Source organism: Castor canadensis, chromosome 16 (genome assembly GCF_047511655.1).
Source record: "Castor canadensis chromosome 16, mCasCan1.hap1v2, whole genome shotgun sequence".
In the NCBI taxonomy this organism is placed as follows: Eukaryota; Metazoa; Chordata; class Mammalia; order Rodentia; family Castoridae; genus Castor; species Castor canadensis.
In genome coordinates, this window is record NC_133401.1 from 17,606,375 (window position 1) to 17,633,128 (window position 26,754).

The following is a 26,754-nucleotide window of genomic DNA, read 5'->3' on the forward strand; positions in this document are numbered from 1 at the left end:
GCTTAGTGTGGGCCAGCTGGGATGGTCAGAGCAGCGTAGCTCTCTTCACTAGGACTTGGGGAGAAAACAGACAGAGGACATTATAAATGGAATGACATAGTCTTTCCTTGTTCGCTTTGGGAAGATTACCTTCAAAACTGACATCACCGTTAGTACTCCTTGAAAGTCTGTTTGATCCCTTCTGTTTTCCTGGCTGAGCTTTCTGGAGGGGGCCATTGTGAAGTCTGCAGAGGGTGTAGCATGAGCTGAGTGCTCACATCCATGTCTGAGAACAGCCCACCTGCTGAGATCACAGGGTTCAAGACCAAATGGGTAAACACTTCATCCAGTCTTTCTAAAGATCCACATGACCCATTTCAGAGATTTCTTGTCCCCAGAGCCCGTGGGGTGCATTCAGATTTTGTTGTCGTGAGGAAATTCCCTCCTCCCACATGATAAGAAAGGTTAGGTGTTTGTAGCCCACACTAGAGGGAGCATCCATCAGAGCTGATCTGGAGAGGGGTCATGGGCTCTTGTCTTTTGTAAAATAGTTCTGCACACACCATTTTAATTTGGTTTGGACAGAAAGGTACAAATGCAATTGCCATGCTCGAATAGAGTTTTCTTACATGTGAGGTGACTGACTTCTCAGACTTTGTTAACTTGTTGGGTGAGGAGTTGAGGCAGCAGTATTACCAGCGATAGATAGTAAGGGGGTAAAAGCTATCGTCGTACCAGATTCTCACAGGGAGATATAGCACCCATTCCCACTCCGAGCCCACTGTCCTGTCTTCTCCCTTCCACATATAAAACTTTCCCAGTCAGTCCCAAACAAGTCTAGGGCTTTCCCATTTTAGCATCCATCATTCATGGCTTTTGCGCCCTTAGAATGTCTGGACCTCCTCTCCAAACCCAGCCGGTCTTGATGTGACTTCTGTTCTCCTACCCTCCCATCCAGATCTGACGGATCTTCTCCTGACCTTGGACTCCAGGAATGGCCGGTACCATCATTGTCTGTGGGTTAGTTACATCTCAGGCATCAACCTTGTTTCTCAGATAAACAAAGATCCTTGTCAGCAAGAATGGCGTTCCCATCTGTTCCGTCATGCCTTTGTTCTCTAAATATGTATTGATTAACCAGCTGTTCATGGTCATGGACAGGTCAGTTCTCAGTTCTAAAGATAAGGTTAATACTAAAATAGGGCTGGAGGCATGTTTCAAGGGGTAGAGCACTTGCCTGGCAAGCATGAGGCCCTGAGTTCAAACCCCTAATACTGCTAAAAATAAATAAATAAATAAATAAAAAGTTTGCTCCTCTGAATTAAGCAGACAGGAGTTAGTGTGACTGGAGTCATCAGATGGGGACCTTTGTGTTGTGCAGTCCTGGGGACTGTGGTACTTGTTGAGTTTAATGTCATCATTTCATGCCGCTCCTCACATGGGGAACAGAATGTGGAGAATCGGGCATGGTTTTAGATTCTCACAGAACCTGATGGACAGAATATGGACATGCCACCGTAGCTCAGTCAGGTGCAAAGGACACAGCTGAGTGCCCTGCTGCATCACTTGTGACTGTCACTAACTGCAAGGTCTCTGCGTGCATCTGAACTTCACAGATGAGTGAGTGGGATGGAGACAACCCTGGGCTCAACTCCAGCTTTTCTAATGGATCTCTGTTCCCAAGGAAAAACAAGAACCAGAAGATTCACTGTAGTGTTCATTAAAATGAAAATCAAAGCATTGGTTTTTTTTTTTTTTTTTTTTTAAAACAGTACCAAGGATTGAGCCCAGGGCTTCTCACATGCTAGGCAAGCACTCTGTCACTGAGCTATACTCCTATACCTTTTTATTTATTTAATTTTGAAACAGTCTCATCACTTAAGTTACCCAGGCCAGCCTCGAATTTGGGATCTTCTTGCCTTAGCCTTCTGAGCAGCTCAAGTTATAGGAGAGTACCTCCGTGCTTGACTAGTGTTGTCTTCTCCTTGAGCGTTTTAATGTCCCATTCTTTCTGGTCCATTTGGAAAGCAAACTCTGGAACACATCTGGCGAGTCTGTCTTGTGCTTCCTACTTAGACCCCTTCCTTTAGCTCCTTTGCCCAGCTGTCTTGTCATGTCCCTACTTAACACAGACTCTTAGCAGCTCCTCACAAGCTTAAGGTGTTCCGTATTAAGGAGGTTTAGGGACTGACTATTGCAATGTGGAATACAGCGTGTCCATTCCTTTCCCCTGTTGGGATTAAGGGAAATGTGGGAAAGAGTGTTGTACTTGCTTTGCTGTAGCCGCTTGAACTAATTTTCTCATAGTATTAGTCATGGTGTTCTGTGTATGATTGTGTTTGCAGAAGTGTTGAATGTTCTCAGATCTGGAGACTGTAATTTTGGTTATGGATAATGGTGGGAAGCCTGTGTCTTATGGGTCATTCCAGATCAGAGCCAAGAACATCTCATGCTGCGGGGAGGCAGGAGAGGCTGCCAGGATGGAAAGGCTGCACTTACAGGCAAGGCATATCTCAACAGAGCTGTTGACAGTGTGAACTGTGGCAGTCTGAGTGATCCTGGGATCACCGTGGCTTTTCTGGCTCCTAGGAAATGTGGGCTATCTTGGGAATGTTACCACTTCTTACTGGATATCATAGAGGTGCTAAAAAGGAAACACAGCCTTCTCCTATCTTCCAGAGCAGTCACTCTGATCTGGACTGATATTTTGGTTAAACGAATCACAGGCAACTCTGGGTGCTGGTGACAACTTCTACCAAGCACTCAGCTGTTTGCATTATGTTCTATTACAGCATGTATTTGTGACTAAAGAACTGAAAATTCCCTGAAGTATTTTCCTCTCTGACTGAAGTAGTTGACTCCTGGCATCAAATGTGAAGTGCTAGGTTCTGTATTTCTGCTTTTCGAGTATAAGTAACTGTGCAAAACAAAGATATAAAACTCTGGTTTTATCAGATTCAAACTCTGAAGACATTTGGAAGTCAGGGACATGCCTTGTCTCCTACTTTCTCTTTCTTTGTGGCCTCAAGATCATTAATTTAGTGACTCAGCTCATTTTTTTACCCACCTCTTAGAAAAGTTGAACGTGCATGTGACCAGGCACTTAAAGTTACTTCCTTCATACAAAGTGTTTGAGACGTTTTTAGATTTACAGCAGCCTTTGTTTACTGTGTAATTCAGTCCTGTTGAGGAACTAGTAAAGCTGCATTGTGCAGACATCAAAGCTGAGAGGGTGTAAAGGAACTTACCAGGTTTCTAACAAGTGGAAAGTTACCAGTTGTCCAAAAATTAACTACCTCCACCCCAACTAACTCTTTTTATTTCTGAGAAATAATTCAGGGTTTAAAATATCAGTTGGAGCCAGACGACGTGGTACACTTGAGGCAGGCATAGCAGGGTCTTGAGTTTGAAGCCAGCCTGTTCTCCATAGTGAGACCCAGACTCAACCCCCACCCTCCAAAAAAAAATCCCATATCAATTGCTCCATTCTTCAGAGTGACTGTCACTTTCTTTAGTTCCTTTCAGATAGCTGAGACTCTCTAGTCATTAAAAAATTATAATTGAAGAAGGTGTTAATGGATGATGCATTTTAGTTTGTTTCAGAATTGAGCCAATTTTTTTTTTTGTTGTTTTCTCTTTCCTAGGAAAGAGAGGTTTCTAGGAAAGAATAGGTTTTTAGCTTCACTTTGCAGGTAATAATTGCATCACAGATAAGGAATGATTGGTAGCTTCGTGCAGCAGACACTTGGAGCAGGACTGGTATTGCCAAGTGAATTGCCAGACTCCCTGGGGTGAGGGACAGGCAGAGAAGAGCTCTGTTAGGTGGCAGCAGAGGTGCTGTTGAACTCGTGTCCTCATGAGCAGAAGTAAAATCTTCTATGTATATTGCAGGCATATGCAAAAGCAGGTGGATTTTGTGCAAGTCTTCCTGTTCAGGTATTTCATGGAGCGTGCAAATATGGCAGCTGTTCCCAGGCCCTCACAACTTCGTTTGCAGGAGTCACTTAGGGAAGAGGAGGCAGGAGGGCTCGTGTTTTCTGTCATGGATGCTCCACTTGTCTAGACTGAAGTCTGGAACTGGCTACCTTAGGAGCACGTCTTTATTCGGAGGTAGTGGCCTGCAGTCATTGAGATTTCTCTTTTTAAAATGGTCAATTTTTACATACCATACCTAATCCCATTTTGTTTCTGTGGAAAGGTTGACTCTCTGGGTTGTGGGAAGAAGATGATGTTTAGAAGAGGTCAGGGTCACATGGAATATCAGTGCTCTCCCATTCATTACTCCCTTGTATCATTCACAATAACGTGTGGTGGCTTGACTTCTGGTAGCATTTTGATGAGATAGACCACAAAAATAGGAAGATTGTGGAAATGCCCGGCTCCTACCACATACGAAATGTGATTCAGAAGAAAAATGCTCTGCCTGTTAATTTAAATTCTCTTTGTGGGTGTGTTAGGCTCAGCCCACACAGTCACCCTTGAGTGTGTGAGGGAACCTTAGGAGCCAGAGGGTGTGTGTGGAGGCAGCTGGAAACTACTTACTTTCTTATTGCAGCTAGAAACCTTCAGAGACTTTAAGACATCCTAATAGCTTTTTGTTACTTCAGCTATTAAAACCCTAGGTCTGTTAAGGTGCTGCTCTTCAGCCACATTCTGTAGCTCCCTTGTCCTTGGGGACACAACCCACCTCATCATGAAGTGACTGAATCCAGTCCTGCTTCCTTGCTCATGCATCTAGCCTGTGTCTTCTCCACACACACATATTTGAGCTGTTTCCCCCAGCTAGCCCAGCTTTTCTTTTCTGGGGAGGGATCGATCTTTGTTTTTCATTCAGAAAACCTTTCCTAAGTCTAAAAGCTCTTGTGGGACCTTGAAGATGCTTCCTACCCATGCAGTAAATACTCAAGTTCAAGCACTGTGCCATAGGCGGGGGCCACGGCAGTGAACTTGACCAGGATGGGCCTTGTTCTCCTAGGGCTCCTGTTTTTGTCAGGGAAATCACCCCACATTTACATCCTTAAGCATTCTTTTTCAGTTTGGAAATAATTACAGACTTATACAGAGGCACAGCAGTGAAAGGAGCACAAAGTATTGTCCTATCCACTTCACCCCCAGGTCCACCTGTTGCTTGTAGTTTACTGTCTTGTTCTTGCTCTTACTGCGTTTATATGCAACCTCTTTCCTGGACACTTTTATTCATGTACTTCAGTGTGCATTTCCTATCACATGATAGCTGTTAGCTTCATAAATTTGTGACATTCAATTACCATTGTAACCATTTTTCAATCTTTAGTTCCATGGTATTAAATATACTTATCATGTTGGGCAGCCATCTCACCATCTAGCTCGGCAGCTCTTTCTGTCCTAAAATGCTGTATCTATTAAACAGTAACTCCTCATTCTCCCTTCTCCAGCCCCTGGCAACCTCCATTCACCACTCTAAATACCTCACATGCATACAATCATATAGTATTTACATTTTATTTTTTTTTTGGCGGTACTAGGGTTTGAACTCAAGTCCTTGTGCTTGCTAGTCAGGCATTGTACCACTTGAGTCATGCCCATGCTATCTTTGCTTTCGTTATTTTTCTCATAGAGTCTTGGGCTTTTCTGGGCTGCCAGGACCACAATCCTCCTATTTACACCTCCCACCTCTGCCATAAGCTTATTGGTTGAGATGGAGCTTCTCTAACTTTTTGCCCAGGCTGGTCTCAAACTACGATCCTCCCAGTGACCACCTCCTGAGTAGCTGGGATCACAGGTGTGAGCCACAGTGCCATGCTTGTCTTTGTTTATTTTGTTTTGGTGGGACTGGGGTTTGAACTTAGGTCAAACTTGCAAACCAGGCGCTCTACCATGTCCCTCCTTGTCTTGGGAATTCTGATAGGGATTACATTGAATTTACAGATTGCACTTGATAGGATTGACATCTTAACAATACTGAAACGTGTTTCCATTTATTTCTTTCTTTTAGCAGTATTTTGTGGTTTTCATTGTATAAGATTTCCACTTTCTTGGTTAAATCCTAAGATTTTTTGTTGTTTTTGTTTTTATGGTGCTAGGGATAGAACCTAGAGACTTGACAGTGCTAGCAGGTTCTCTACCATTGGCATACACTCCCAGCCCTTTTCCTTTTTTTAAACTTTATTTTGAGACAGGGTCTTGCTAAATTATTGAAGCTGGCCTTGAACTCAAGATTCTCTTGCTTATGCTTCTGGGAGTAGACGGAATTTCTGGTGCTTATCACCACGCCCTGCTAAGTGTTTTGTTCTTTTCAATCTTATTGTAGATGGGTTTGGTTTTAGAATTTCCTTTTCAGATTGTTACTTGTTAGTTTATAAAAATGAAACTGATTTTTGAGCACTGACTTTGTTGAAAAATACTTTAGTCCAGTGTTGTTAATCTTAAAATGTCTTACATAGCTGTCATTCCCCTCTGGTACAGGATTTAATCCGAGGATCAGATAATTGCTTCTATGTCCAATGTCTCTTTAGCCTCCCTTAATTTGGGATATTCACACGACCATTCTTTTTGTTAAGACATTGACATTTTTTGCAAAGCACACTCCTTTTTCTTTCCTAGAATGTTGCTCATTTGTGATGTTTCCTCGTGATTAGGTTCAGATTACGCTTCTAGGTCATGATACTGGATAGTGATGTGTCTTGTGGGAAAGCCCAGATGGAGGGCCACAACATCCTGGAGTCCCTCATTGGTGGAGTTAATTTTGATTATCCAGTCTGAGTGTTGCCTTCTTTCCGTATTGTAATTACTGTGAGGGCTTTTGATGTTCCCCCTCCCTTTCTCTTGTAACTAATAAGCAATTCATCTTGAGACACTTGGATTCTGCATAACTCTCTGGCTCCTCAAGATTTCCCCCCCTAGATTTAACATGTCAACAAGATTCTTGCCTGGTCCGTTTGTGTGGACTAGAGTTCCTATTTTTGTAGTGGGTTGTAATTCATTGTTGTGCTTAGTTACTTTGGTGCTCAAATTGTCCAAGACTTGGTTAGTGGGAGCCCTGTGAAGCTGGCCTCATGTCATTAGGTGCACCATTTTTTCTTGCACAGATGCAAGAATCTTCGCTTGTCTTGTCACCCTGCCTTATCTCTAGGGTTAGCCACTTTCCCCAGGAGCACTCACTCCCTGCTTCAGCATTTAGCATACTCCTTAGTTTTTTTTTCCTTCATCAGGCTGGACTGTCCCTCTTTCAGGTACATATGTATCCATCTTACTCATATCTTCACCTAACATAAGACTTGGGACATTAGGTATTTACTAAACAGTTTTTGAGTAAAAAAAATTGATTTTAGGCTGGCAGAGTAGTTCAGACAGTACAATGCCTGCCTTGCAAGTGTAAAGCCCTGAATTCAAACCCTAGTACCACCACAAAAAAAGAAGAAAAAGATTTTTGTTACAGTTCAGTGATTAAAATTGGGTTCCAAAATTATGATGCTGATAGATTTTCTTTTTTTCTCCCTTTGTCTAGGAAGACATGGTGGCTCTTTGGCAATGAGAAGCATTGAAAACTGACCTCCTGCTGGTGTATAAGCACTATGGGACCTGACATTTTGACTGCTTGGGCAGCCAGCCTCCACTGCACTGGACAACACTAATCTGATCTTGAAGTGGCTGATTGTGGCAGGATGTGTGGACGATGATGATGGCAAGGAAGCAAGATGTCCGCATTCCCACCTACAACATCAGTGTGGTGGGGTTATCTGGGACAGAGAAGGAGAAAGGCCAGTGCGGCATCGGGAAGTCATGTCTGTGCAACCGTTTTGTGCGCCCCAGTGCTGATGAGTTTCACTTGGACCATACCTCTGTCCTCAGCACCAGTGACTTTGGTGGACGAGTGGTCAATAATGACCACTTTCTCTACTGGGGAGAAGTCAGCCGTTCCCTGGAGGACTGTGTGGAATGTAAGATGCACATTGTGGAACAGACAGAATTTATTGATGACCAGACTTTCCAACCTCATCGGAGCACAGCCCTGCAGCCCTACATCAAGAGGGCTGCAGCAACCAAGCTGGCATCAGCTGAAAAGCTCATGTACTTTTGCACTGACCAGCTGGGCTTGGAGCAGGACTTTGAGCAGAAACAGATGCCAGATGGAAAGCTGCTGATCGATGGTTTCCTCCTTGGGATTGACGTTAGCAGGGGCATGAACAGGAACTTTGATGACCAGCTCAAGTTTGTCTCCAACCTCTACAATCAGCTCTCGAAAACAAAAAAGCCCATCGTGGTGGTCCTGACCAAGTGTGATGAGGGTGTTGAGCGGTACATTAGAGATGCACATACTTTCGCCTTAAGCAAAAAGAACCTCCAGGTCGTAGAGACCTCAGCAAGGTCCAACGTAAATGTGGACTTGGCTTTCAGTACCTTAGTGCAGCTCATTGATAAAAGCCGGGGAAAGACCAAGATCATTCCTTACTTTGAAGCGCTCAAGCAGCAGAGTCAGCAGATAGCCACTGCGAAAGACAAGTACGAGTGGCTGGTGAGTCGCATCGTGAAACACCACAATGAGAACTGGCTGAGTGTCAGCCGAAAGATGCAGGCCTCTCCAGAGTACCAGGACTATGTCTATCTGGAAGGGACTCAGAAAGCCAAGAAGCTCTTCCTGCAACACGTCCACCGGCTCAAGCATGAGCACATTGAGCGTAGGAGGAAGCTGTACCTGGCGGCCCTGCCCTTGGCTTTTGAAGCCCTCATACCAAACCTGGATGAAATAGACCACCTAAGCTGCATCAAGGCCAAGAAGCTCCTAGAAGCCAAGCCGGAATTCTTGAAGTGGTTCGTTGTGCTTGAGGAGACCCCGTGGGATGCCACCAGCCACATCGACAACATGGAGAACGAGAGGGTTCCCTTTGACCTGATGGACACTGCCTCTGCTGAGCAGCTCTATGAGGCCCACTTGGAGAGGCTGAGGAACGAGCGGAAGAGAGCCGAGATGAGGCGGGCGTTCAAGGAGAACCTGGAGACCTCGCCGTTCATAACCCCTGGGAAGCCTTGGGAAGAGGCGCGCAGCTTTATTATGAACGAGGACTTCTACCAGTGGCTAGAAGAACCTGTGTACATGGACATTTATGGCAAGCACCAAAAGCAGATCATAGACAAGGCAAAGGAGGAGTTCCAGGAGCTGCTTTTGGAGTATTCAGAATTGTTTTATGAGCTCGAGCTGGATGCTAAGCCCAGCAAGGAGAAGATGGGTGTCATTCAGGATGTTTTGGGGGAGGAGCAGCGATTTAAAGCATTACAGAAGCTCCAGGCGGAGCGCGATGCCCTCATTCTAAAGCACATTCATTTTGTGTACCACCCAACAAAGGAGACATGCCCCAGCTGCCCGGCTTGTGTGGACGCGAAGATCGAGCACTTGATTAGTTCTCGGTTTATCCGGCCATCTGACCGGAATCAGAAGAATTCACTCTCTGACCCCAACATTGATAGGATCAATTTGGTTATCTTGGGCAAGGACGGCCTCGCCCGAGAGTTGGCCAATGAAATTCGAGCTCTGTGTACAAATGATGACAAGTATGTGATAGACGGGAAGATGTACGAGCTTTCTCTGAGGCCTATAGAGGGGAATGTCAGGCTTCCTGTGAACTCCTTTCAGACACCCACCTTTCAGCCCCATGGCTGCCTCTGCCTTTACAATTCAAAGGAGTCACTGTCCTATGTTGTTGAGAGTATAGAGAAGAGCAGAGAGTCCACACTGGGCAGGCGGGACAATCATTTAGTCCACCTCCCCCTGACCTTAATTCTGGTCAATAAGAGAGGAGACACCAGTGGAGAGACCCTGCACAGCCTAATACAACAAGGCCAGCAAATTGCTAGCAAGCTTCAGTGTGTCTTTCTCGATCCTGCGTCTGCTGGCATCGGTTACGGAAGGAACATTAATGAGAAGCAAATCAGTCAGGTTTTAAAGGGACTCCTGGACTCCAAGCGTAACCTAAACCTGGTCAGTTCTACTGCTAGCATCAAAGACTTAGCTGATGTTGACCTGCGGATTGTCATGTGTCTGATGTGTGGAGATCCCTTCAGTGCAGATGACATCCTCTTTCCTGTCTTGCAGTCCCAAACCTGTAAGTCTTCCCATTGTGGAAGCAGCAACTCTGTGTTACTTGAACTTCCAATCGGGCTACACAAGAAGCGCATTGAACTGTCAGTTCTTTCTTACCATTCCTCCTTTAGCATCCGAAAGAGCCGGTTGGTTCATGGGTACATTGTTTTTTATTCAGCCAAACGTAAGGCCTCCTTGGCTATGTTACGTGCCTTTCTTTGTGAAGTGCAAGATATTATCCCCATCCAGCTTGTAGCACTCACCGATGGCGCCATAGATGTCCTGGACAATGACTTGAGTCGGGAACAGCTGACAGAGGGGGAGGAGATTGCTCAAGAAATTGATGGAAGGTTCACAAGCATCCCGTGTAGCCAGCCCCAGCACAAGCTTGAGATCTTTCACCCATTTTTTAAAGACGTGGTGGAGAAAAAGAACATCATCGAGGCCACTCACATGTATGACAATGCTGCCGAGGCCTGTAGCACCACGGAGGAGGTGTTCAACTCCCCCCGGGCAGGGTCGCCGCTCTGCAATTCCAACCTACAGGACTCGGAAGAGGACATTGAGCCACCATCATACAGCCTGTTTCGGGAAGACACGTCACTGCCCTCTCTGTCCAAGGACCATTCCAAGCTCTCTATGGAACTGGAGGGAAATGACGGGCTGTCTTTCATCATGAGCAATTTCGAGAGTAAACTCAACAACAAAGTACCTCCACCAGTCAAACCAAAGCCTCCTGTCCATTTTGAAATTACCAAGGGAGATCTGTCTTATTTGGACCAAGGCCACAGGGATGGGCAAAGGAAGTCTATGTCTTCTAGCCCCTGGCTGCCTCAGGATGGGTTTGATCCCTCTGACTATGCGGAACCCATGGATGCTGTGGTCAAGCCAAGGAATGAAGAAGAAAACATATACTCTGTGCCCCATGACAGCACCCAAGGCAAGATCATTACTATCCGGAACATCAACAAAGCCCAGTCCAACGGCAGCGGCAATGGTTCTGACAGTGAAATGGACACGAGTTCTCTAGAGCGTGGCCGCAAGGTGTCCATTGTGAGCAAGCCGGTGCTGTATAGGACGAGGTGCACCCGCCTGGGGCGATTTGCCAGCTACCGAACCAGCTTCAGCGTGGGCAGTGACGATGAGCTGGGGCCCATACGGAAGAAAGAAGAGGACCAGGCCTCCCAGGGATACAAAGGGGACAATGCTGTCATTCCCTATGAAACAGACGAAGACCCGAGGAGGAGGAACATTCTTCGCAGTCTGAGGAGGAACACTAAGGTAGATACCGACTCAGGATGAGTTAGAGGAGTGGTTGGCTCAGCTCAGCAACTTGGTGAGAGGCCATTGATATTGGCTTTTCAAGGATACTATGCATGAGAGAGAGAGAGCGAGAAAGAGAGGGAGAGAGACAGAGAGAGAAAATATGAATGAATTTATTCTCTGATCCAGCATTAAAAAGTTAGCAGTGTCTCAGATAGCTATTACTGGCACCTTGGAGAGATAGCCTGAGCGGTCTTTGTCTAAAACAATTTCTAAAATGAGCAGATAGCACAGAACTTCTCAATGTGACAACTGACAGTATGGTTGCTCTTTCTTCACTTGGACACTAGAATGCAAAGTCACATCCCAGCCTCAGTGCTGAGCATCTGTGGCCTCCATCCCTTACACACTCTTTTCTCCTTGTACTCTCCTGCAGAGGTTGGCGCGCTATAGATTAGTGAATTAGTGTAGATCAGCAACAGAAGTGGAAAAGAACTGCTGCTGAGAGGTATAAACCTGTCCTGTATTTGTCAGATGGGGCACCATCTATCTGCGTTATTTCATTCTGCACAGAATCGCTGCTGCCATCAGTGAGAGCTGCGGAGTGCATTTAGGCACCACAGTGGGGCAGAAAGGGAAAGTCTGCAGTGTAAATGTCAGGCCTACTCTTCCACATGTGGAGGCAGTCGTGGCAAAGGCAGGAGCAGGCAGATGTTCTTCTCTCACTTGGAATTGTGGTTTGTAGTTTGCAGGGCAGAGGTCTGTAAGGGGTACACTGTTCTCTTGGGCTTGGGCTCTGAGACAAGAGTCTTTCCCAGCCTACTCTTTTCTTTTTTTCTCCATTTAGATTAGGGGGAAATACTGTTTTTTCAGAGAAAGACATCTTGGTGAGAGATCCAAAAAAAAAAAATACAATGACCCTTGACCAGAATTTATGACATACAGAATGGTTTTTTTTCTACATTGAAAGCATTTGCTCCTCTCCTTCCCACAAAACAGCAGAGAACAGTCACTTGTCTGAAGGTATTACAGGAACCTTTCGAAAGAAAAGTTTTCAGAAACTTAGCTGCTACAAGACATGAAATCAGAAGGACCCGGGGTCCGGGCTGACTTGAGAGCTAACACCATCTAGCATAGAGGCCAGTTGGGCAGCCTCGGGCCCTCAGACGTACATGAACCTGGAGCCCTTGCCTCTCACTTTGTGGGAGTTTTCTTGTGGTACAGAGCAGGATCATGTGATCTGTTCTCACTGCCTGGTGATTATTAAGTAGCACTCCCTTCTTCCTGTTTGATTTCCCACCACTTGTTTTTCCGCCTTTAGTAGTTTGTTCTCCAGTGTCAGGTGTGAGGCAGACCCAGTGAAAGTGATCCTCATTTAGGGAGCCAGAAAGCAGCCACCCCGCATCTTCCCAAAGCTCCCTGTTTAATGAAGCCAGAACCCAAACATTGTGAACATGTGGCTGGCTTCTCTTCCTCCTCCACTCTGGGAAAGACTGTTGCGGAACAGCTCATCTGAACGATAACAGTCTTCTAATTTGTGGGGGTGTTAGCACACCTGGGAGTTAGGAAGGTGGCATAATAGCACACTGAATTAGAACTCTCTTTCTGACTTGTGGCAACATTTTTAATACTTACCACAAGTGATGCCACATGAGTTGTGCTTTCCAGGGCTCACACTGCAGTGCAGGCTCCACAGGAGCAGCCTGATCCCAGCCTTGGGTAGCTGTGTTCCTGCTGGTGGCCCGGCTCCCTTGGCTAGGACTGCCTCATACGCTGTTGGGTCAGCAGTAAGAAGGGGTGACTTCCTGCCTGGCTAGCTATAAGGGCTCCGCCTCTTCACGTCAAACAAATGATTCCTCTGGCCTTAGAGCAATTGCGTGCCAGCAGTCAGCTTAGGAATATCCTCTGGAAAGAGTGAGTAGAAGGTAGAATTGTCTCTTCCCGTCTTGGAGGATGGTGCTTTGGAAGGGTCACCCAGTGCAGTGAGGAGGAAAGACTTTGCTGCGGGAGCAAATGTCCTGTTAAGATCGCTGCCATTAAGACTGCTGACTGATACTTGTTTTCCTGGAAAAGCAAGATACCGTCAGGGCTAAGGGTGCCAAGCCAGCCTCTTGGTGGGGGAGTTGGCTTTTGAGTTTTATTGGCTTGACAAAGCAATACAGCATTTATTTGGAGAGGGAAAGCCAGGCACTCTGATTTCAGTTGGTCATGGAAAATACTTGGTGCTAGATACTGCTGGGGAGATGGCCCCCCTTCTTGTCCAGGCCATAGCACCCAGTTGGGGCAGCAAAGCCTACACAGCTACTGAGAATGGGTCATCTGTCTGCCCAATAAAAGCTATGTGTAGGCAGAGAGCCCCTGTGAGGTGTTGGGGTGGCTCAGGTAGAGTAGGGGTAGTGAGGGTAGTGATTAGCAGCTGAGGCTCTGGGAATCAGGGCCTGTGGTCACATCCCAACCCCCTACACCTCACCTTCGGCACCTCTCCTGGCCCTTCTCTAAGGAGACCTTCCTCAGAGGGGTGTGAGGAATGAAGCACAGTACGAGGGAAGCCTTGACTGGCTGAAGCATGGCTGTGGCTGTGGCCTGGAGGTAAGGGAAGACCCAAGGTGAAATGGGCAGGGAGGAGCAGACGGTCTGGTCTAGCTGGCACTGCTTCCTTGTTGTGTAAGGTTTAGCCCTCAGTTCCCCCTCACCTTTCTCCGGGCTTACCCTGGCAATTGCCCTCATGCACAAAACCTCTGTTCTGGGCATCAATTTGATGGGGAGAAAGGAAGGCTCCAAGTGCCGTTGGCTAATCTGCTAGCTGAGCTCTTCACTGTGTAGCCGTAGCCAGAGTGAGGGGTGCATTTCATCTTTCCCAATGAAAGTGCAGACTGTGAAGCCCACTTCTGGGTCCTTTTCCCAGGGGAATCATTCAGCAACCCACCCTCAGTGGGCGTCTTCCGTATCCACTGAATGAAATTCAAGCTCTGCTCCAGAAGCCTGTGAATAGAGCTTTGTCTCAGCACTGGTATCGCACATGGTCCCTGTCTCCCCACGCTGTGCGTCTGCAAAGGCAAGATCAGGATCGGTGGCGCTTATTTTAAAGCCAGGAAACAGGCCAGGGTGCTTGCTCACAATTGTGCCTTTGGGGCTTGCTCAAATTGCTGAACTTGGTGTGTTTGACCACCATTGAAAAAGACATCATTGGCTGTTGTATCAGATGTGTTCTTATTTTTGTGTTTAAAAAACAAAAGAATGATCAGGAAAATGCTTCACTCACTGTAGCTGCCACATGACAAGACAGCCCATTGACACGCTGAGTAGTTCAGTCCGGCATTGTTCATCTATGAGGCGCAGAGTAACCAGTTTGACAGTGTGTCTCCCCCTCCCCCCAGTGAATCGGCTGTTTTCATTGGACTCAGTGAATTGGCTGGTTGTTGTGGCTTTGTGTGGACACAGCTCTCATTTTGTGAGGCCGAGAACAGAGTTAAAGTTTCTAGTGTGAATAAGAACCAGCTGGGGAATTGGACTGCTCACTCCCTGGGGAGGGATGCTGGCTTTGACAGACAGGCTCAATGCTCTGTGCTAGATATGAGCTCTTTGTAACTTGCTCAGGAAAGCCTTCATGTGGGCTTGAGAAAAGGCTAGTCCTTGCCAATGGGCTGGAAGACCAAATCAATATCTTGGTTTTAAAAGGGCACTGACTTGACCTTGGACTTTCTGATTCCTGAAAAAAAATGTTGTCTCCTAAAGGAAATACTTTGGTTGTAGCACACAAACACATTCATTCTTTTAGGAAGGAAACACTCAATTTAGTGCATGGGCTTTCCTGAGCACTTGCTCATGCCTGGTGCCATGCTAGGTATCATAGGTGTGGGAGTTCAGATCACCTTGTTTACATTCTGCAATTTTTTTTTTTTTTTGTAGTACTGCATTTTTTTGAACTCAGGGCCTCATGCTTTCTAGACAGGCATTCTTACAGCTTGAGCCACTCCACCAGCCCTTTTCTGTCATGGGTTTTTGAGATAGGGTCTTGTGAACTATTTGCATAAGCTGGCTTTGAACTGCCATCTTCCTGGTCTCTGCTTCCTGAGTAGCTACAATTATAAGCGTGAGCCACCAGTGCCTGGCTTATACTCTGTGTTTTGCATATTACTAGAGGGGAGGTACTGGGTACTAAAGGCATTGTTGAGTGATGAGTTTTTCCCTAAACTGGCATATCTAGGAAAGCTCCCCAAGGAAATATTTCAGTGGGGCACTGGTGGCCCACACCTGTAACCGTAGGTATTTGGGAAGCTGACATCGGGAGGATCTCAGTTCAAGGCCAGCTTGGGCAAATAGTTTGTGAGACCACCATCTCCAAATTAACCAGACCAAAATGAACTGCAGATGTGGCTCAAGCAGTAGAATGCCTGCTTTGCAAGTGGGAAGCCCTGAGTTCAAACCCCAGTCCTACCAAAAAAAAGAAAAAGAAATGATATTTCAAGCCGAGATTTGTGAAGAGCCAGGCAGGCAGAGTCTGTGAAGATGAAGGCTTCCCAAGGAGACTGTGGAACTCAGAGCTGAGAAACAGGACCTGTTCAATTGGTTGCCTATAGCCTAATGTGGCTGCTGCAGAGACGGGGGGGAGAACTAGGCTGAGTCATAGACAGTGTACTCACAGGCATTTGTTGAGTACCCACTTTGTACCTTGTAGGCCTACTACAAGGCATCCTCACATCAAGTTTTCACTTCTCTTCCCTTCCCTTTCCTTTTTTTTTTAATGGTACTGGGTGTTGAACCCAGGGCCCTGTGCATGTAGACACATGCTCTACCATTGAACAATGCCTCAGCCCTTTTGTTTGTATTTTGCTTTTTTTGGTTGTTGTTGTTTTGCAGTACTGAGGTTTGAATTCAGGGCCTACACCTTGAACCACTCCACCAGCCCTTTTTGTGATGGGATTTTTTAAGATAGGGTCTTGCAAACTATTTTCCTGGGGTCGCTTCGAACCTCTGTCCTCCTTAGCAGCTAGGGTTACAGGTGTGAGCCACCAACACTCGGCTGTATTTTGCTTTTGAAACAGGGTCTTGCTACCTTTTTATCCAGACTGCCTTCAAACTCAAGATTGTCTTGCCTCTGTTTCCAGAGTAGCTGGGATTATAGTAGCCACCACCACACTGGGCTCTCTTCTCTATCTTAATGAGATATTTTTTCCCATCTTTATTTTGGAGATGAGGTGACTAAGGACTGGGGAGATTAAACACCTTCCACGTTAATGGTGATCCGAAGTGGAGGAGCTAAGCATTTGAACTCTGTCTTCTGGCTGCTACTCGTAGTGACTAAACTAGAGTTTAATGCCGTTATGCACTGGCCAGGTAGGTGCATGTATGTGTACCACTCAATCAGCCTGATGGATTTGTTCATCCAGGTAAGGGAGTTTGGTTAGCTAAATAAAGTCCATGTCCGCACATTGTGCTTTAGAGCAGTGGGGTACTGTTGGTTTCTGCCTTCAGAGTCTAATTAAATGAGACAAAAAAGTGTGGGGACACTGAGATAGATATCCACAGAAGCTTTGAAAAATTGTTCAAACTTTTTTCTTGTCTGTTGATTTTCAGTTAAGTTTGCTTATTTTTTTGAGACAGTGTCTCACTACATAACACAGGCAGGTCTCAAACTCATGATCCTTCTGCCTCAGACTCCTGAGTGCTAAGATTATGTGTGCCACCATGCCCGGCTTCTCAATAGATCTCAAGCCTGAAAAACTTCTGCAATGTGTTTTCGGTGATAAAAATAGACTTAAATTTCTGCCTTAAAGTACAATAGGCAACCCAAATCTGTTTTTCAAAGAATGACTCCAGGCAGGGTGCATTTGTGAAAACTGATCTGGTTTGCCATACTTCGTGTCTATAGAGCAAAAAGCTATGGTGTCCATTTATTTGGGTCCTGTAGTGGTTTGACATGCCTTCCTTTCTTTTCCATGGTATAGGGGATGAGGGTATAGGAGGATGAGGTGCCCCTTCCTGTTCATCCTAGATAACGATGTTCTGAGCTAGTGAGTGACTCGGTCCTGTTACTTACTGCCAACTCAAGGGAGACACATCTGAGTGCTTGTACTGTAACAGTAGACCTGGCTCCGTGGTTTTCTCTTAAACTTGGCTTTGTCTTTTCAAAGCTAGGATGGGAAGCATCTCTGTTAATCAAGAATCTGTTTGGGGCATAAGTGAGTAACTCAGCTGCAAAGCTCCTTTCAAAGCTCTTTTGGAAATGTGAGGGAATGACTGCCAATCAGGAAGGCACAGAGAGTGTCGTGGAGACGCTTGATGTCATTTATGGGATCATTACTATCAGTCCAGAGTATGCCGCCATACAGCCTGGCAAGCAATGTATGTGACCCTCTGGAGCTTTGCTTCTGTTGGCTTCCCCTTTGTCCTCATTCAGATGACTGTCCCTGTTTCAGACTATATGCTGAATATAGTGTTCTCCTTTAAAGAAAAAAAGCTGGGTGTGGTATTGTCTGTTCCTAATCCCAGCTACTCAGGAGGCGGGAGGATCTCATGCTTGAGGCTAGCCCAGGCAAAATTACTACTCCCTCCCCGCAAAAAAGCTAGGGATGTGACCTAAGTGGTAGACCACCTGCCTAGCACAAGCCAGGCCCTGGGCTCAATCTCCACTGCCACCAAATCAATAAACAAACAAACAAACAAACATACATATGTACGTGTATGTACATACAGCTGGTACAATGACCTGGATTCTGGTTTTGTTTTTTGGGGGTTTTTGCCTTTGTTAGCTCTGTTGCCAAGTACTTAAAAAGCTATGCTAGGTGGTACAACTTTAGTAGCCATATTTTCTTACCCTAAAATCTGGGTGATTTGGTGTGGAAGGGTATTTGTGGGAAGCAGAAGAGAGAGCACCTTGGGGTCTGCATTGCTCCATTTGCTGTCCACAGAAGCCAGAACACTGTTTATGGAGAAAGAGTGGCTGGCCCTCTGTTGCCTGTGTGCTTACAGTCCTCCTGGCTGTGGGATCTTGGACAAGTCATTGAAAAAGAAAATTGCCAAAATTCTTGCCTTTTAGGAACTTAGACCTGTAGAATGTGTGTACATAGTGTCTATACCTTATTCAGTGCCTACAGAGGGACAAAGGAATTAATCATTTCATCTGGTTTTTCAAAGGATTTTTGAGTCAGGTGTGGTGATGTACAGCTGTAATCCTAGCACTCAGGAGGCTGAGGCAGGATGATCAGGGTTTCAGACCAACCTGAGCTACACAGTGAGATGCTGTCTCAACAAACAAAACGAAAACAAACAACAATAAAAAAGGGTTTTTGAGCTAGTGTGGTGTACACACCTGTAATCCCCGCACTTGGGAGGCTGAAGCTGGAGGATCGGGAGTTCAAGGCCAGCTTGGACTGCATAGTGAGACCCTGTCTCAGAAATCAAAACAAACAAACCACAACAATAATGGGTTTTGATATAGTCTTGTCTCAGTTTTCAGAAGGCCATCAGAGCCTGGTCTCCACATGCTAGTGAGAACAGCATGGGCAGGAAGGGAAGAGCTGTGCCACAGGTCATCTTCCTGTTGCCCAGTAATACTGGAAACGGTGCAGCAGAACTGTCGGGATCCCACTGTACACCTTCAGGCTCAAGGAAGGTGCCCTTGCCTTAGCTCTTCTGTATTCCTTGCTGGCATTCTACTCTTTTCCTTGCCCTGGTCAACTTGGAGGGCTGTTGGGTGGGCGTATACCCCAGGGGGAGCACAGGCCCATGATGGGTGTCTGTACCAGAGATTGAACTTTGCCTTTACACCCTTGTTTCTGAAAGGCCAGGAGCCCAGGCCACCTGCAGCCATCTCTTCTGCCTGATGTGGCACTGGCAGAAGGCCTTGTTTATAAATCTTGCCTCATGGGTATCATGAGACTAAGAATTAGGTGTGTTTTTTAAAAAAACTGAGGTACAGAACAATAGACTAGGTTATTCATTCTAAAAATATCTATCTAAAGGGAAATCAGGAGGATTGCGGCTTTAGGCCAGCCCAGGCAACAAGTTTGCAAGACCCCATCTCAGTCAGTAGCTGGGTATGGTGGCATACAACTGTCATCCCAGCTACTTTGGAGGTAAAACAGGAGGATTATAGTCCAGGCCAGCCTTGGCAAAAAGTGAGACCCTTTCTCAAAAACAAGCCATGATGGCATGGCTTAACCAATAGAGTACCTACCTAGCAAGTGTGAAACCCTGAGTTCAAAACTTAGTGTCATCAAAAAACAGACATAAAAACCAGCTCTTGGTGATTCAGGCTGGGTCCTCCTCCCTGTGTCTGGGGCAGGGGCAGGGACATTTGTGGAGGGGAGGGTGCAAAGCCATAGATCAAAGCATCCTCCAGCTGGGCCTCTCTTCTCAGCTGTGAAGGGGGCTGGTAACCCTTACTTTCAGGGTGATGTGGGGTTCCAAATAGCTGTCAGGAGCACCTAGCACCCCTGAGGAATCGCCAGTCCATTTGTGACCCCGTGGGACTCTTCTCTTAGAGGCACAGGTGTGGAGATCGTTCTAGGGCTTAACTTCCTCTGGCTGCATACCTTTTCACTTCAGCCCCCAAAGAAGATGGGTTTTGGGTGGTGTCACTTTCTCCTTTCTCCACCTGCTGCTGAGAGCGCCCCCAGTGACTCCCTGATGAGGGACACACATCTGACTGGACACAAGACATCTGGCAAGCCATTCGGGAGCATGGCCTTTCCACTGAAATGTGCCCAGTAATCTGTCAGATGCCTGAGGTGTTGGTTGTACTGGCAGCTTAGCCCAACACTTGGCACACATCACAGACTAATTTCCTTACTAGGAAGGTTTTGATTCCTTGTTCAGCAGTTCCTTGCCTCATTTTGTGACACCCAGAGAGCCTTCAGCTATCTCAATGCTGTATTTTGACATTCCATAAGCTGGAGTTGGTTTCAGTCTTAAAAGAGAGTGTGGGAGGGAGGGTGAGGAATCCATGACATTTAGCAAAGGGGGGTTGATGGTATCTCGAACGCTTGTCCTCCATTTTCACATTCACAAATTGAAGGGTTGAACTAGATCTTGAACTCTTTGAAGAGATAAGAGCAGCTGTCATTTAGCCTTCATCTCTCTCATCTCTCCCAACATGGCATTTTGGAGCCATACAAATAAGCTTGCTCCATATTCAGTAGGTAGCCCAGTGGCCATTTGAGGATAGCTGTCATAGTGCTCTGCTCTTCTCTGTGTAGCTGTAGTTGTTGGCTATCCTTGGTGGCACTGGAGTTTGAACTCAGGGCTTCACACTTGGAAGGCAGGTGCTTTACCACTCCAGCACCTCAGCTGCTCTTCCCGTTTCAGCTTAAAGTGCCCTGGTATTTTATGGGTGAGTCCATCTTACCTTTAGACGTTCTCTATCCATAGACAGGCTCAGTCTCCCTGAAATTCATTCTGCTTGTCCCAAGAACGTCCACAGGAAGCTGCATGGCTCCCAGCACAGGTGTTGCAGATTTTCCTGGGATGCAGTCTGTAAGGTGGGGTAGTTAATGTCCACACCTGCAGACTGGTGTGCATTTGAGTGAGGGAATGCATGTGAAAAAATTGTGTTTGATGCATAAAAAGTCCCAGTTGATGGCAGCCGACCTTCCCAGCTGGCATTGGCTGGGAGCGCCCACTCACACCATCCTGCTCAAGTTCTGAGAGGCAGAGGACTTTGGTTTCAGTTGGATTCAGACTGACTAGACCTCTACTCTAGGATTTGGAGTTGCTTGCTCACCACCTCCCTTCAGTTCCATTTTCCCCTTAGCAGGCATTTATTTGGAAGCCTCAGGGTTGGTTGGTTTGTTTGTTGGTAGCACTGGGGTTTGAACTCAGGGCCCCATGCTTGCAAGGCAGATGCTCTTATGGCTTGGGCCACTCTGCCAGCCTGGGAAGCCTCAGTTTTCCTGAAGAACCACATTTGCAGTGAAGTGCAGCAGAGTGAGGGAAGGTGGTGTTTACATATGGATGGTCTCTAGTTACTCAAATGCTAGAGTTAACCTTTAAACGTGGGGGAGTTTCCAGGGAGAGCTTTGCTTGACTCATTGTCACCTGATTGCCACAACGTGTAACAGCAGAAGGACCCAGCCCATCCATTTTTCATACATAAGGCTCCTGTTTATTGGTAACTACTATGTATACAGGACTGACTGACCTCCACGAATCACATCATTTAACCCTCATGATCACCTTGTGATGGGGGCACTGCTGTGTAGCCTGCTTGTCATTGGGATTCTGACCCACCCTTGCCAGGTTCCAAAGCTTAAATTGCCTGGGCTACACTTGACCCAAGAAGAAGGTGCTGGGTAGTCCAGATCAGTTAAGTTACTCCTGGAGGTGGATCTAACATCACTAAGTTGCTTTTCCTTTGCTAAGGTCTAAAGTTGGACTTCCTGTTTACCTCAGAGACTGTGTTGCACCATTGAGCAGGAGTGGACTCATCACAGTGGGCCAGGGCCAGGCCTTGGCCTCGTGGGACATGCAGTTCTCTTGGATGCCGCAGCCCTTGCTCCCAGCCACTTAGCAGACAGGCGATATAAAGGAGATTCTCTTTGCCTTTGGGTTGTCATCTGAGGTCTATCCAGCCAGCAGTCCCGGATAGGCTTGCTCTGTCTTCAGTGTTCAGTTTAATTCCCAATGTTAAGTCCTCAGAGAGTCTCAGACTAAACAGGAAGTGAGTTGTTCCCATACAGAGGGCACTAAAAGGAATGAGGATGGGCAGGAGGAGGAAAGGGGAAGGTGAGTTTCTGTAAAGATTGCTAATTAGTGTGTGGCCTGTGCACATTTCTAAGTCAGTCTGCTCTGTTATAAAGTGAAACCAAATCATCAGATACACCTGGGGCTGTCTACCAGGATCCTGTTTGGTTACTCTCTTCTTTTTAGTGAATATTTTACCAGAATGTCAAATTTCCAAGTCCATTCCCTTGACTTTCGGAAATTTCCATTTTGTAGTTTAGGGTCATGTGCTCCTCATGTGAACTTCAAAATAAGAGGGCTGGCAAATTTTGCAGCAGAGCACCTTAGTGTCATGGGCTTTGCAGACAGACCTTCTTGGGTTTGAGTCTAAGTACTGCCAAGTTACTGGTTGTGTCATTTAGCCAAGAGTCTTTTCCTTGGTTAAATGGAGTGTTGTGAGGCTTGAAAGGAAATACATCAGACAGTCCTGGGGTTTGAACTTAGGACCGAATGCTTGCTAGGCAGGTGATCCGCCACTTGAACCCCAGCCCCAAAAGGAAGCATTTGGAACTTCCTTGACACACAGTAAGTTTTCACATAGTTGCTGTTGCTGCTGCCACTGTCACTACTTCATGGGGAAGGTGACTTTAGGGGGGAATAGACAGTTATGTTACACTAATTCACCTTGTTGAATTAGTGGCTGTGCTTACCCTGTGCTAATGCGGAAGCCACTGGGAGTTACCCCAAGGCCCACGTCTCACAGGGAATTCTCGTTGGGGCTGCCAGCTCTCGAAGATGCATGTTGAACGTCTTTTCTGGAAAGAGGAAATTATTTGTTTCCCAATCCATCTTTTATCACTTGAAGATTGTAGTCATCTTGAAGTATATAACATCTGTTCTCCTTAAGGACTGTTGAAAAACTTCCTGTTTACTCCAGTGCATCCCTGATGAAGGATGTAGATAGTCATCTTACTGTTATTATTGAATAAATTGTCCTGCTTGTTATAAACATCTTTGTTCTAATAATGCAGTTCCCCCTCAAGGTGTGACTACATGGCAACTATCTGGTACCTTGTGTGGTATTTGGAAGCCGGAATGTGCAGAATTGTGAGACAAGCAAGTGGGTCTCTTTATCTTGCTTGTAATCTTTTCAGCAGTCTCCATTCCACTGCGCATTCCTCTCTGCAAGCCTTATACATACATGCTGGTACTCACTTTGTTTTTGTACTTCCTTTTCTCTTTTCTGGACAGAAACCAAAGCCCAAACCCCGACCATCCATCACGAAGGCAACCTGGGAGAGTAACTATTTTGGGGTGCCTTTAACAACTGTCGTGACGCCAGAGAAGCCCATCCCCATCTTTATTGAACGATGCATTGAGTACATTGAAGCCACAGGTAAGAGTTACCTCACAGCAGATTGTCCCTTTTACTGACTGAAGGAAACTTGAGGGAAGTTTCTGGAAGCTGTGATTGTTCAGTGTGAGATGCTCTCAGAGAAGGAGGCTGGTGATCTGACAGCAGTCAGACTTATGGTGCCTCCATTTTTGCATTTGTGAAGTTGCCGTGTGGCACTCACTAGACATCAGGTGTGCTGGACCAGATCTGTCCTCAGGACCACAGGTGTGGCAGGTTTGTCCCTTCTTTTTTGCAGTACTGGGGTTTGAACTCAGGGCCTACACCTTGAGCCACTCTACCAGTCCTTTTTTTGTGGGGAGGTTTTTGAGATAGGGTCTCGTGAACTATTTGCCCAGACTGGCTTCGAATCTCGATCCTCCTGATCTCTGCCTCCTGAGTAGCTAGGATTACAAGTGTGAGCCACCAGCACCTGGCAGGTTTGTCACCTCTTGTTCCAGGTCTGCACCCAGCCACGCATGCAGCACTGCTGTCAGTGTGGGGCTGCCCGTGTCCACTGTGGATCTGCAGCTGCCTGGGGGCAGGGAAAGAGTTGGTTTGTTGTGGTGCTGTCCACGGTGTACCGGACACATAACTCATTTAATAAGGTGAATGAGTACTTGTGCCTGCTACAGCCTCTGGCACTGGTGTTCAGGTACCTGAGACTCAGATACTGACAGGATGTTTTTTCTGAGGCAAGATAGCAGGGTGCTTGGTCAGGCAGCTGAATTTCAGCCATACTGACAACATGAGACAATTATAAAAGTAGAATGTCTTAAAATGTTCTACACTGTTCATTTTTGTTTGTTTTAGTGTGTGGCCAGGGCCTTTGCACACAAGGCAAGGGCTTTACAGCTGAGCTACAGCTCCAACTGGATGCAATGTTCTTGAAATGACAGAATTTTCCTGTGTTAAAACCATGTTTTTATTCACTTCAAGCTCCCACTGTCTCTTTGGCCTTCCCATTTCACACCATTTCCCTGGACTTCTCTCCTGGCTGCTTTCAAAGCCAATCTTTGGGGAGAAGGTGGTGTTACAGGCACATACTAATGCGTGTTCCTGAGCATTAGTGACTGAGCTCAGGAATCTAGGCTTACACTAGCCTTCCTCTGTGTTCTTTCTCATGGCCGGGCAATTATGGTATGGACAGCAGCAGCCTAGAAGCTCAATGACAGTGTTAATATACTTAGGATATGAAGTTGAAGTCCACCCAACACTTTGAAGTTCTTCCAAGGGTTTTTCAGCAACACCTGAGGGTGAGTCTCAGCAAGCACTCTGCATCATCCTGGCACATCTGCAGACTTACCCAATCCTCCTGATCCCAAGCCACCTCTCAGTGTCCATCTTTCCACACCGCTTCAGCTCCTTCCTGGTACCTCACAGGCAAGGAAAATCTGCAGGAAGCAAGTTGAAAAGCTGAAGCCTCCTTGTTTGCTTCAGAGAAATTGGGTCATTTTCTTTGGGGGTAGGGCACCTTGTTTTCTTTCACTTTTTATTTTGAAGCAAGTCCAGGTTCAGGGAAGTTAGGAAAATTGGTGGTTGTAACAAATTCTAAATTATAAAAATTCCTAGCTTCGTGTGTGGAATTCTGACAATAAAATTCCCTCATATTATTAATGTATGATAATTCAAAATAAAATAATTTTTAAAAAGTTCGAAGCCAGACACCAGTGGCTCCTACCTGTCAATCCTAGCTACTCAGGAGGCAGAGATCAGGAGGATTGCAGTTCGAAGCCAAATAGTTTGAGAGACACTATCTCAGAAAAACCCATCACACAAAAAGGGCTGGTGGAGTGGCTCAAGATGAAGGTCCTGAGTTCAAACCCCTTCTTCTGAAGGAGAAGAAGAAAAAATTCTCAGCTTCCCTAAATGGTTTTCTTTTGTTGTTGTTATTGTTGTTGCTTTTTGGTGGGACTGGGCTTTAAACTCAGGGTTTCACACTTTCAAAGCAGGCACTCTACTGCTTGAGCCACATTTCCAGCACATTTTGCTTTGGTTATTTTGGAGATGGGGGTCTTGTGAACAGTTTGTCCTGACTGGCCTTGAACTGTGATCCTCCCGATCTCAGCCTCCCAATTAGCTAGGATTACAGGTATGAGCCACAGTGCCCACCTCCTAAATGTTAATATTTACATTTGCTTCATCATTCTTTCTCTCTAGAGATGGATATTTTTTCCTTTCTGTATTTAAATGTTCAAGATTGCAGGTCCTAATGTACCTTTCCTCCTAAACACTTCAGAGGATATATCCTGAAAGCGCTATCATCCTACCCAATTGTGTGCAGAAGCACAGTTAGAAAGGAGCATTGGTCTGAGACTAGTCCATTTGTGATTTAAGCTATACACACTTCCTATCTCACCAGGAGTATCCTTTCTAGCAACATACAAAAACCATTCTTGCTCCAGAACCCAATCCCAGACCACATGTCAAACCTCCTGTCATCTAGAACACTGGTATGATTGTTCTGACCTTGATAGTTTCAAGAACACAGAGTAGGGTGTTTTTGTGGGCAGTTCCTCATCTTGGTGCCTCCCAGCTCCACCCCAGACACACAAACACACACTTTCCTGTTTGCTCATGATTAGATTTGGTTCTCCTATTCAGAAGGAGCTGTGTGTCAGCAATGCTTCATCCTTCTCAGTGTGTTAGTTATGAGGCATGTGATGTCACCTGTCCCATCACTAGAGGTGTTTACTTTGGTCACTTGGTGAGGGCTATCTGCCGGTCTCATCTGTCTCCCTGTGGCCTTGGTGAGCACTTGTAGGGAGCTGCTTTGACACCATGAGTAGCAGGTCCCTCCTTGGATGTTTACCCACAAGTACACACCCAGCGGTGGCTCTTGCCTGGATAGTGCTTACCATTGCTTTTGGGCCCCTCTGTGTGTGCCACAGTGCTCTGCAGGTGTTCTGCTCACCCTCGTCATGGCAGCCTGTGTGAATGGGCTCCTGTGTAGCTCGCTGCAGTGGGACCGGGGACTAGGTGTGCCTCACGAGCTCTGTAGCCAGGCACCTTGTGGGCTGGCCTGCCTTGCCTCCTGCTTCTCCATCTCTCCACACAGCACAAGCAACCAGCATCTCTGCATGCTGCTCACCCTGCCCCAGTGGGCTGCGGTGTTAAAGTGCTGCCACTTCAGGGGTGTCTGACTCATCAAGGCCCAAGTCTGTCAGATGTGCTTCTCCATCTCTTGATTCTGTCCCCTCCACTTCATTTTCGCTGCCCCCTCACTCCCCTCCTCAGGCTGTCCTGCTTCAGAGATGATCCCACTACTGGAGAACCACTTCGTGCTCCCTCCTTGCCCTACAGGTGCAGACCACACCTCTGACTTCCACTGCCCATGCACAGGGCTATTGTGCCTTCATTTTAATGACACATGTTCCTCTGTCGCTAAATGCCTTGTGAA

At 46.4% G+C, this 26,754-nt stretch overlaps 1 protein-coding gene across 1 annotated transcript in view; it reads left to right on the forward strand.

The window, feature by feature from the left end:
* Positions 1–26,754, forward strand: part of Arhgap35 (Rho GTPase activating protein 35) — a 105,351-nt gene that overhangs the window by 34,843 nt on the left and 43,754 nt on the right. The window contains exons 2-3 of the mRNA XM_020170964.2: positions 7,466–11,317; positions 23,213–23,357. Coding sequence (XP_020026553.1) covers positions 7,634–11,317; positions 23,213–23,357 — 3,829 coding nt within the window. The 5' untranslated portion in view covers positions 7,466–7,633. The remainder of the gene's footprint in view (positions 1–7,465; positions 11,318–23,212; positions 23,358–26,754) is intronic.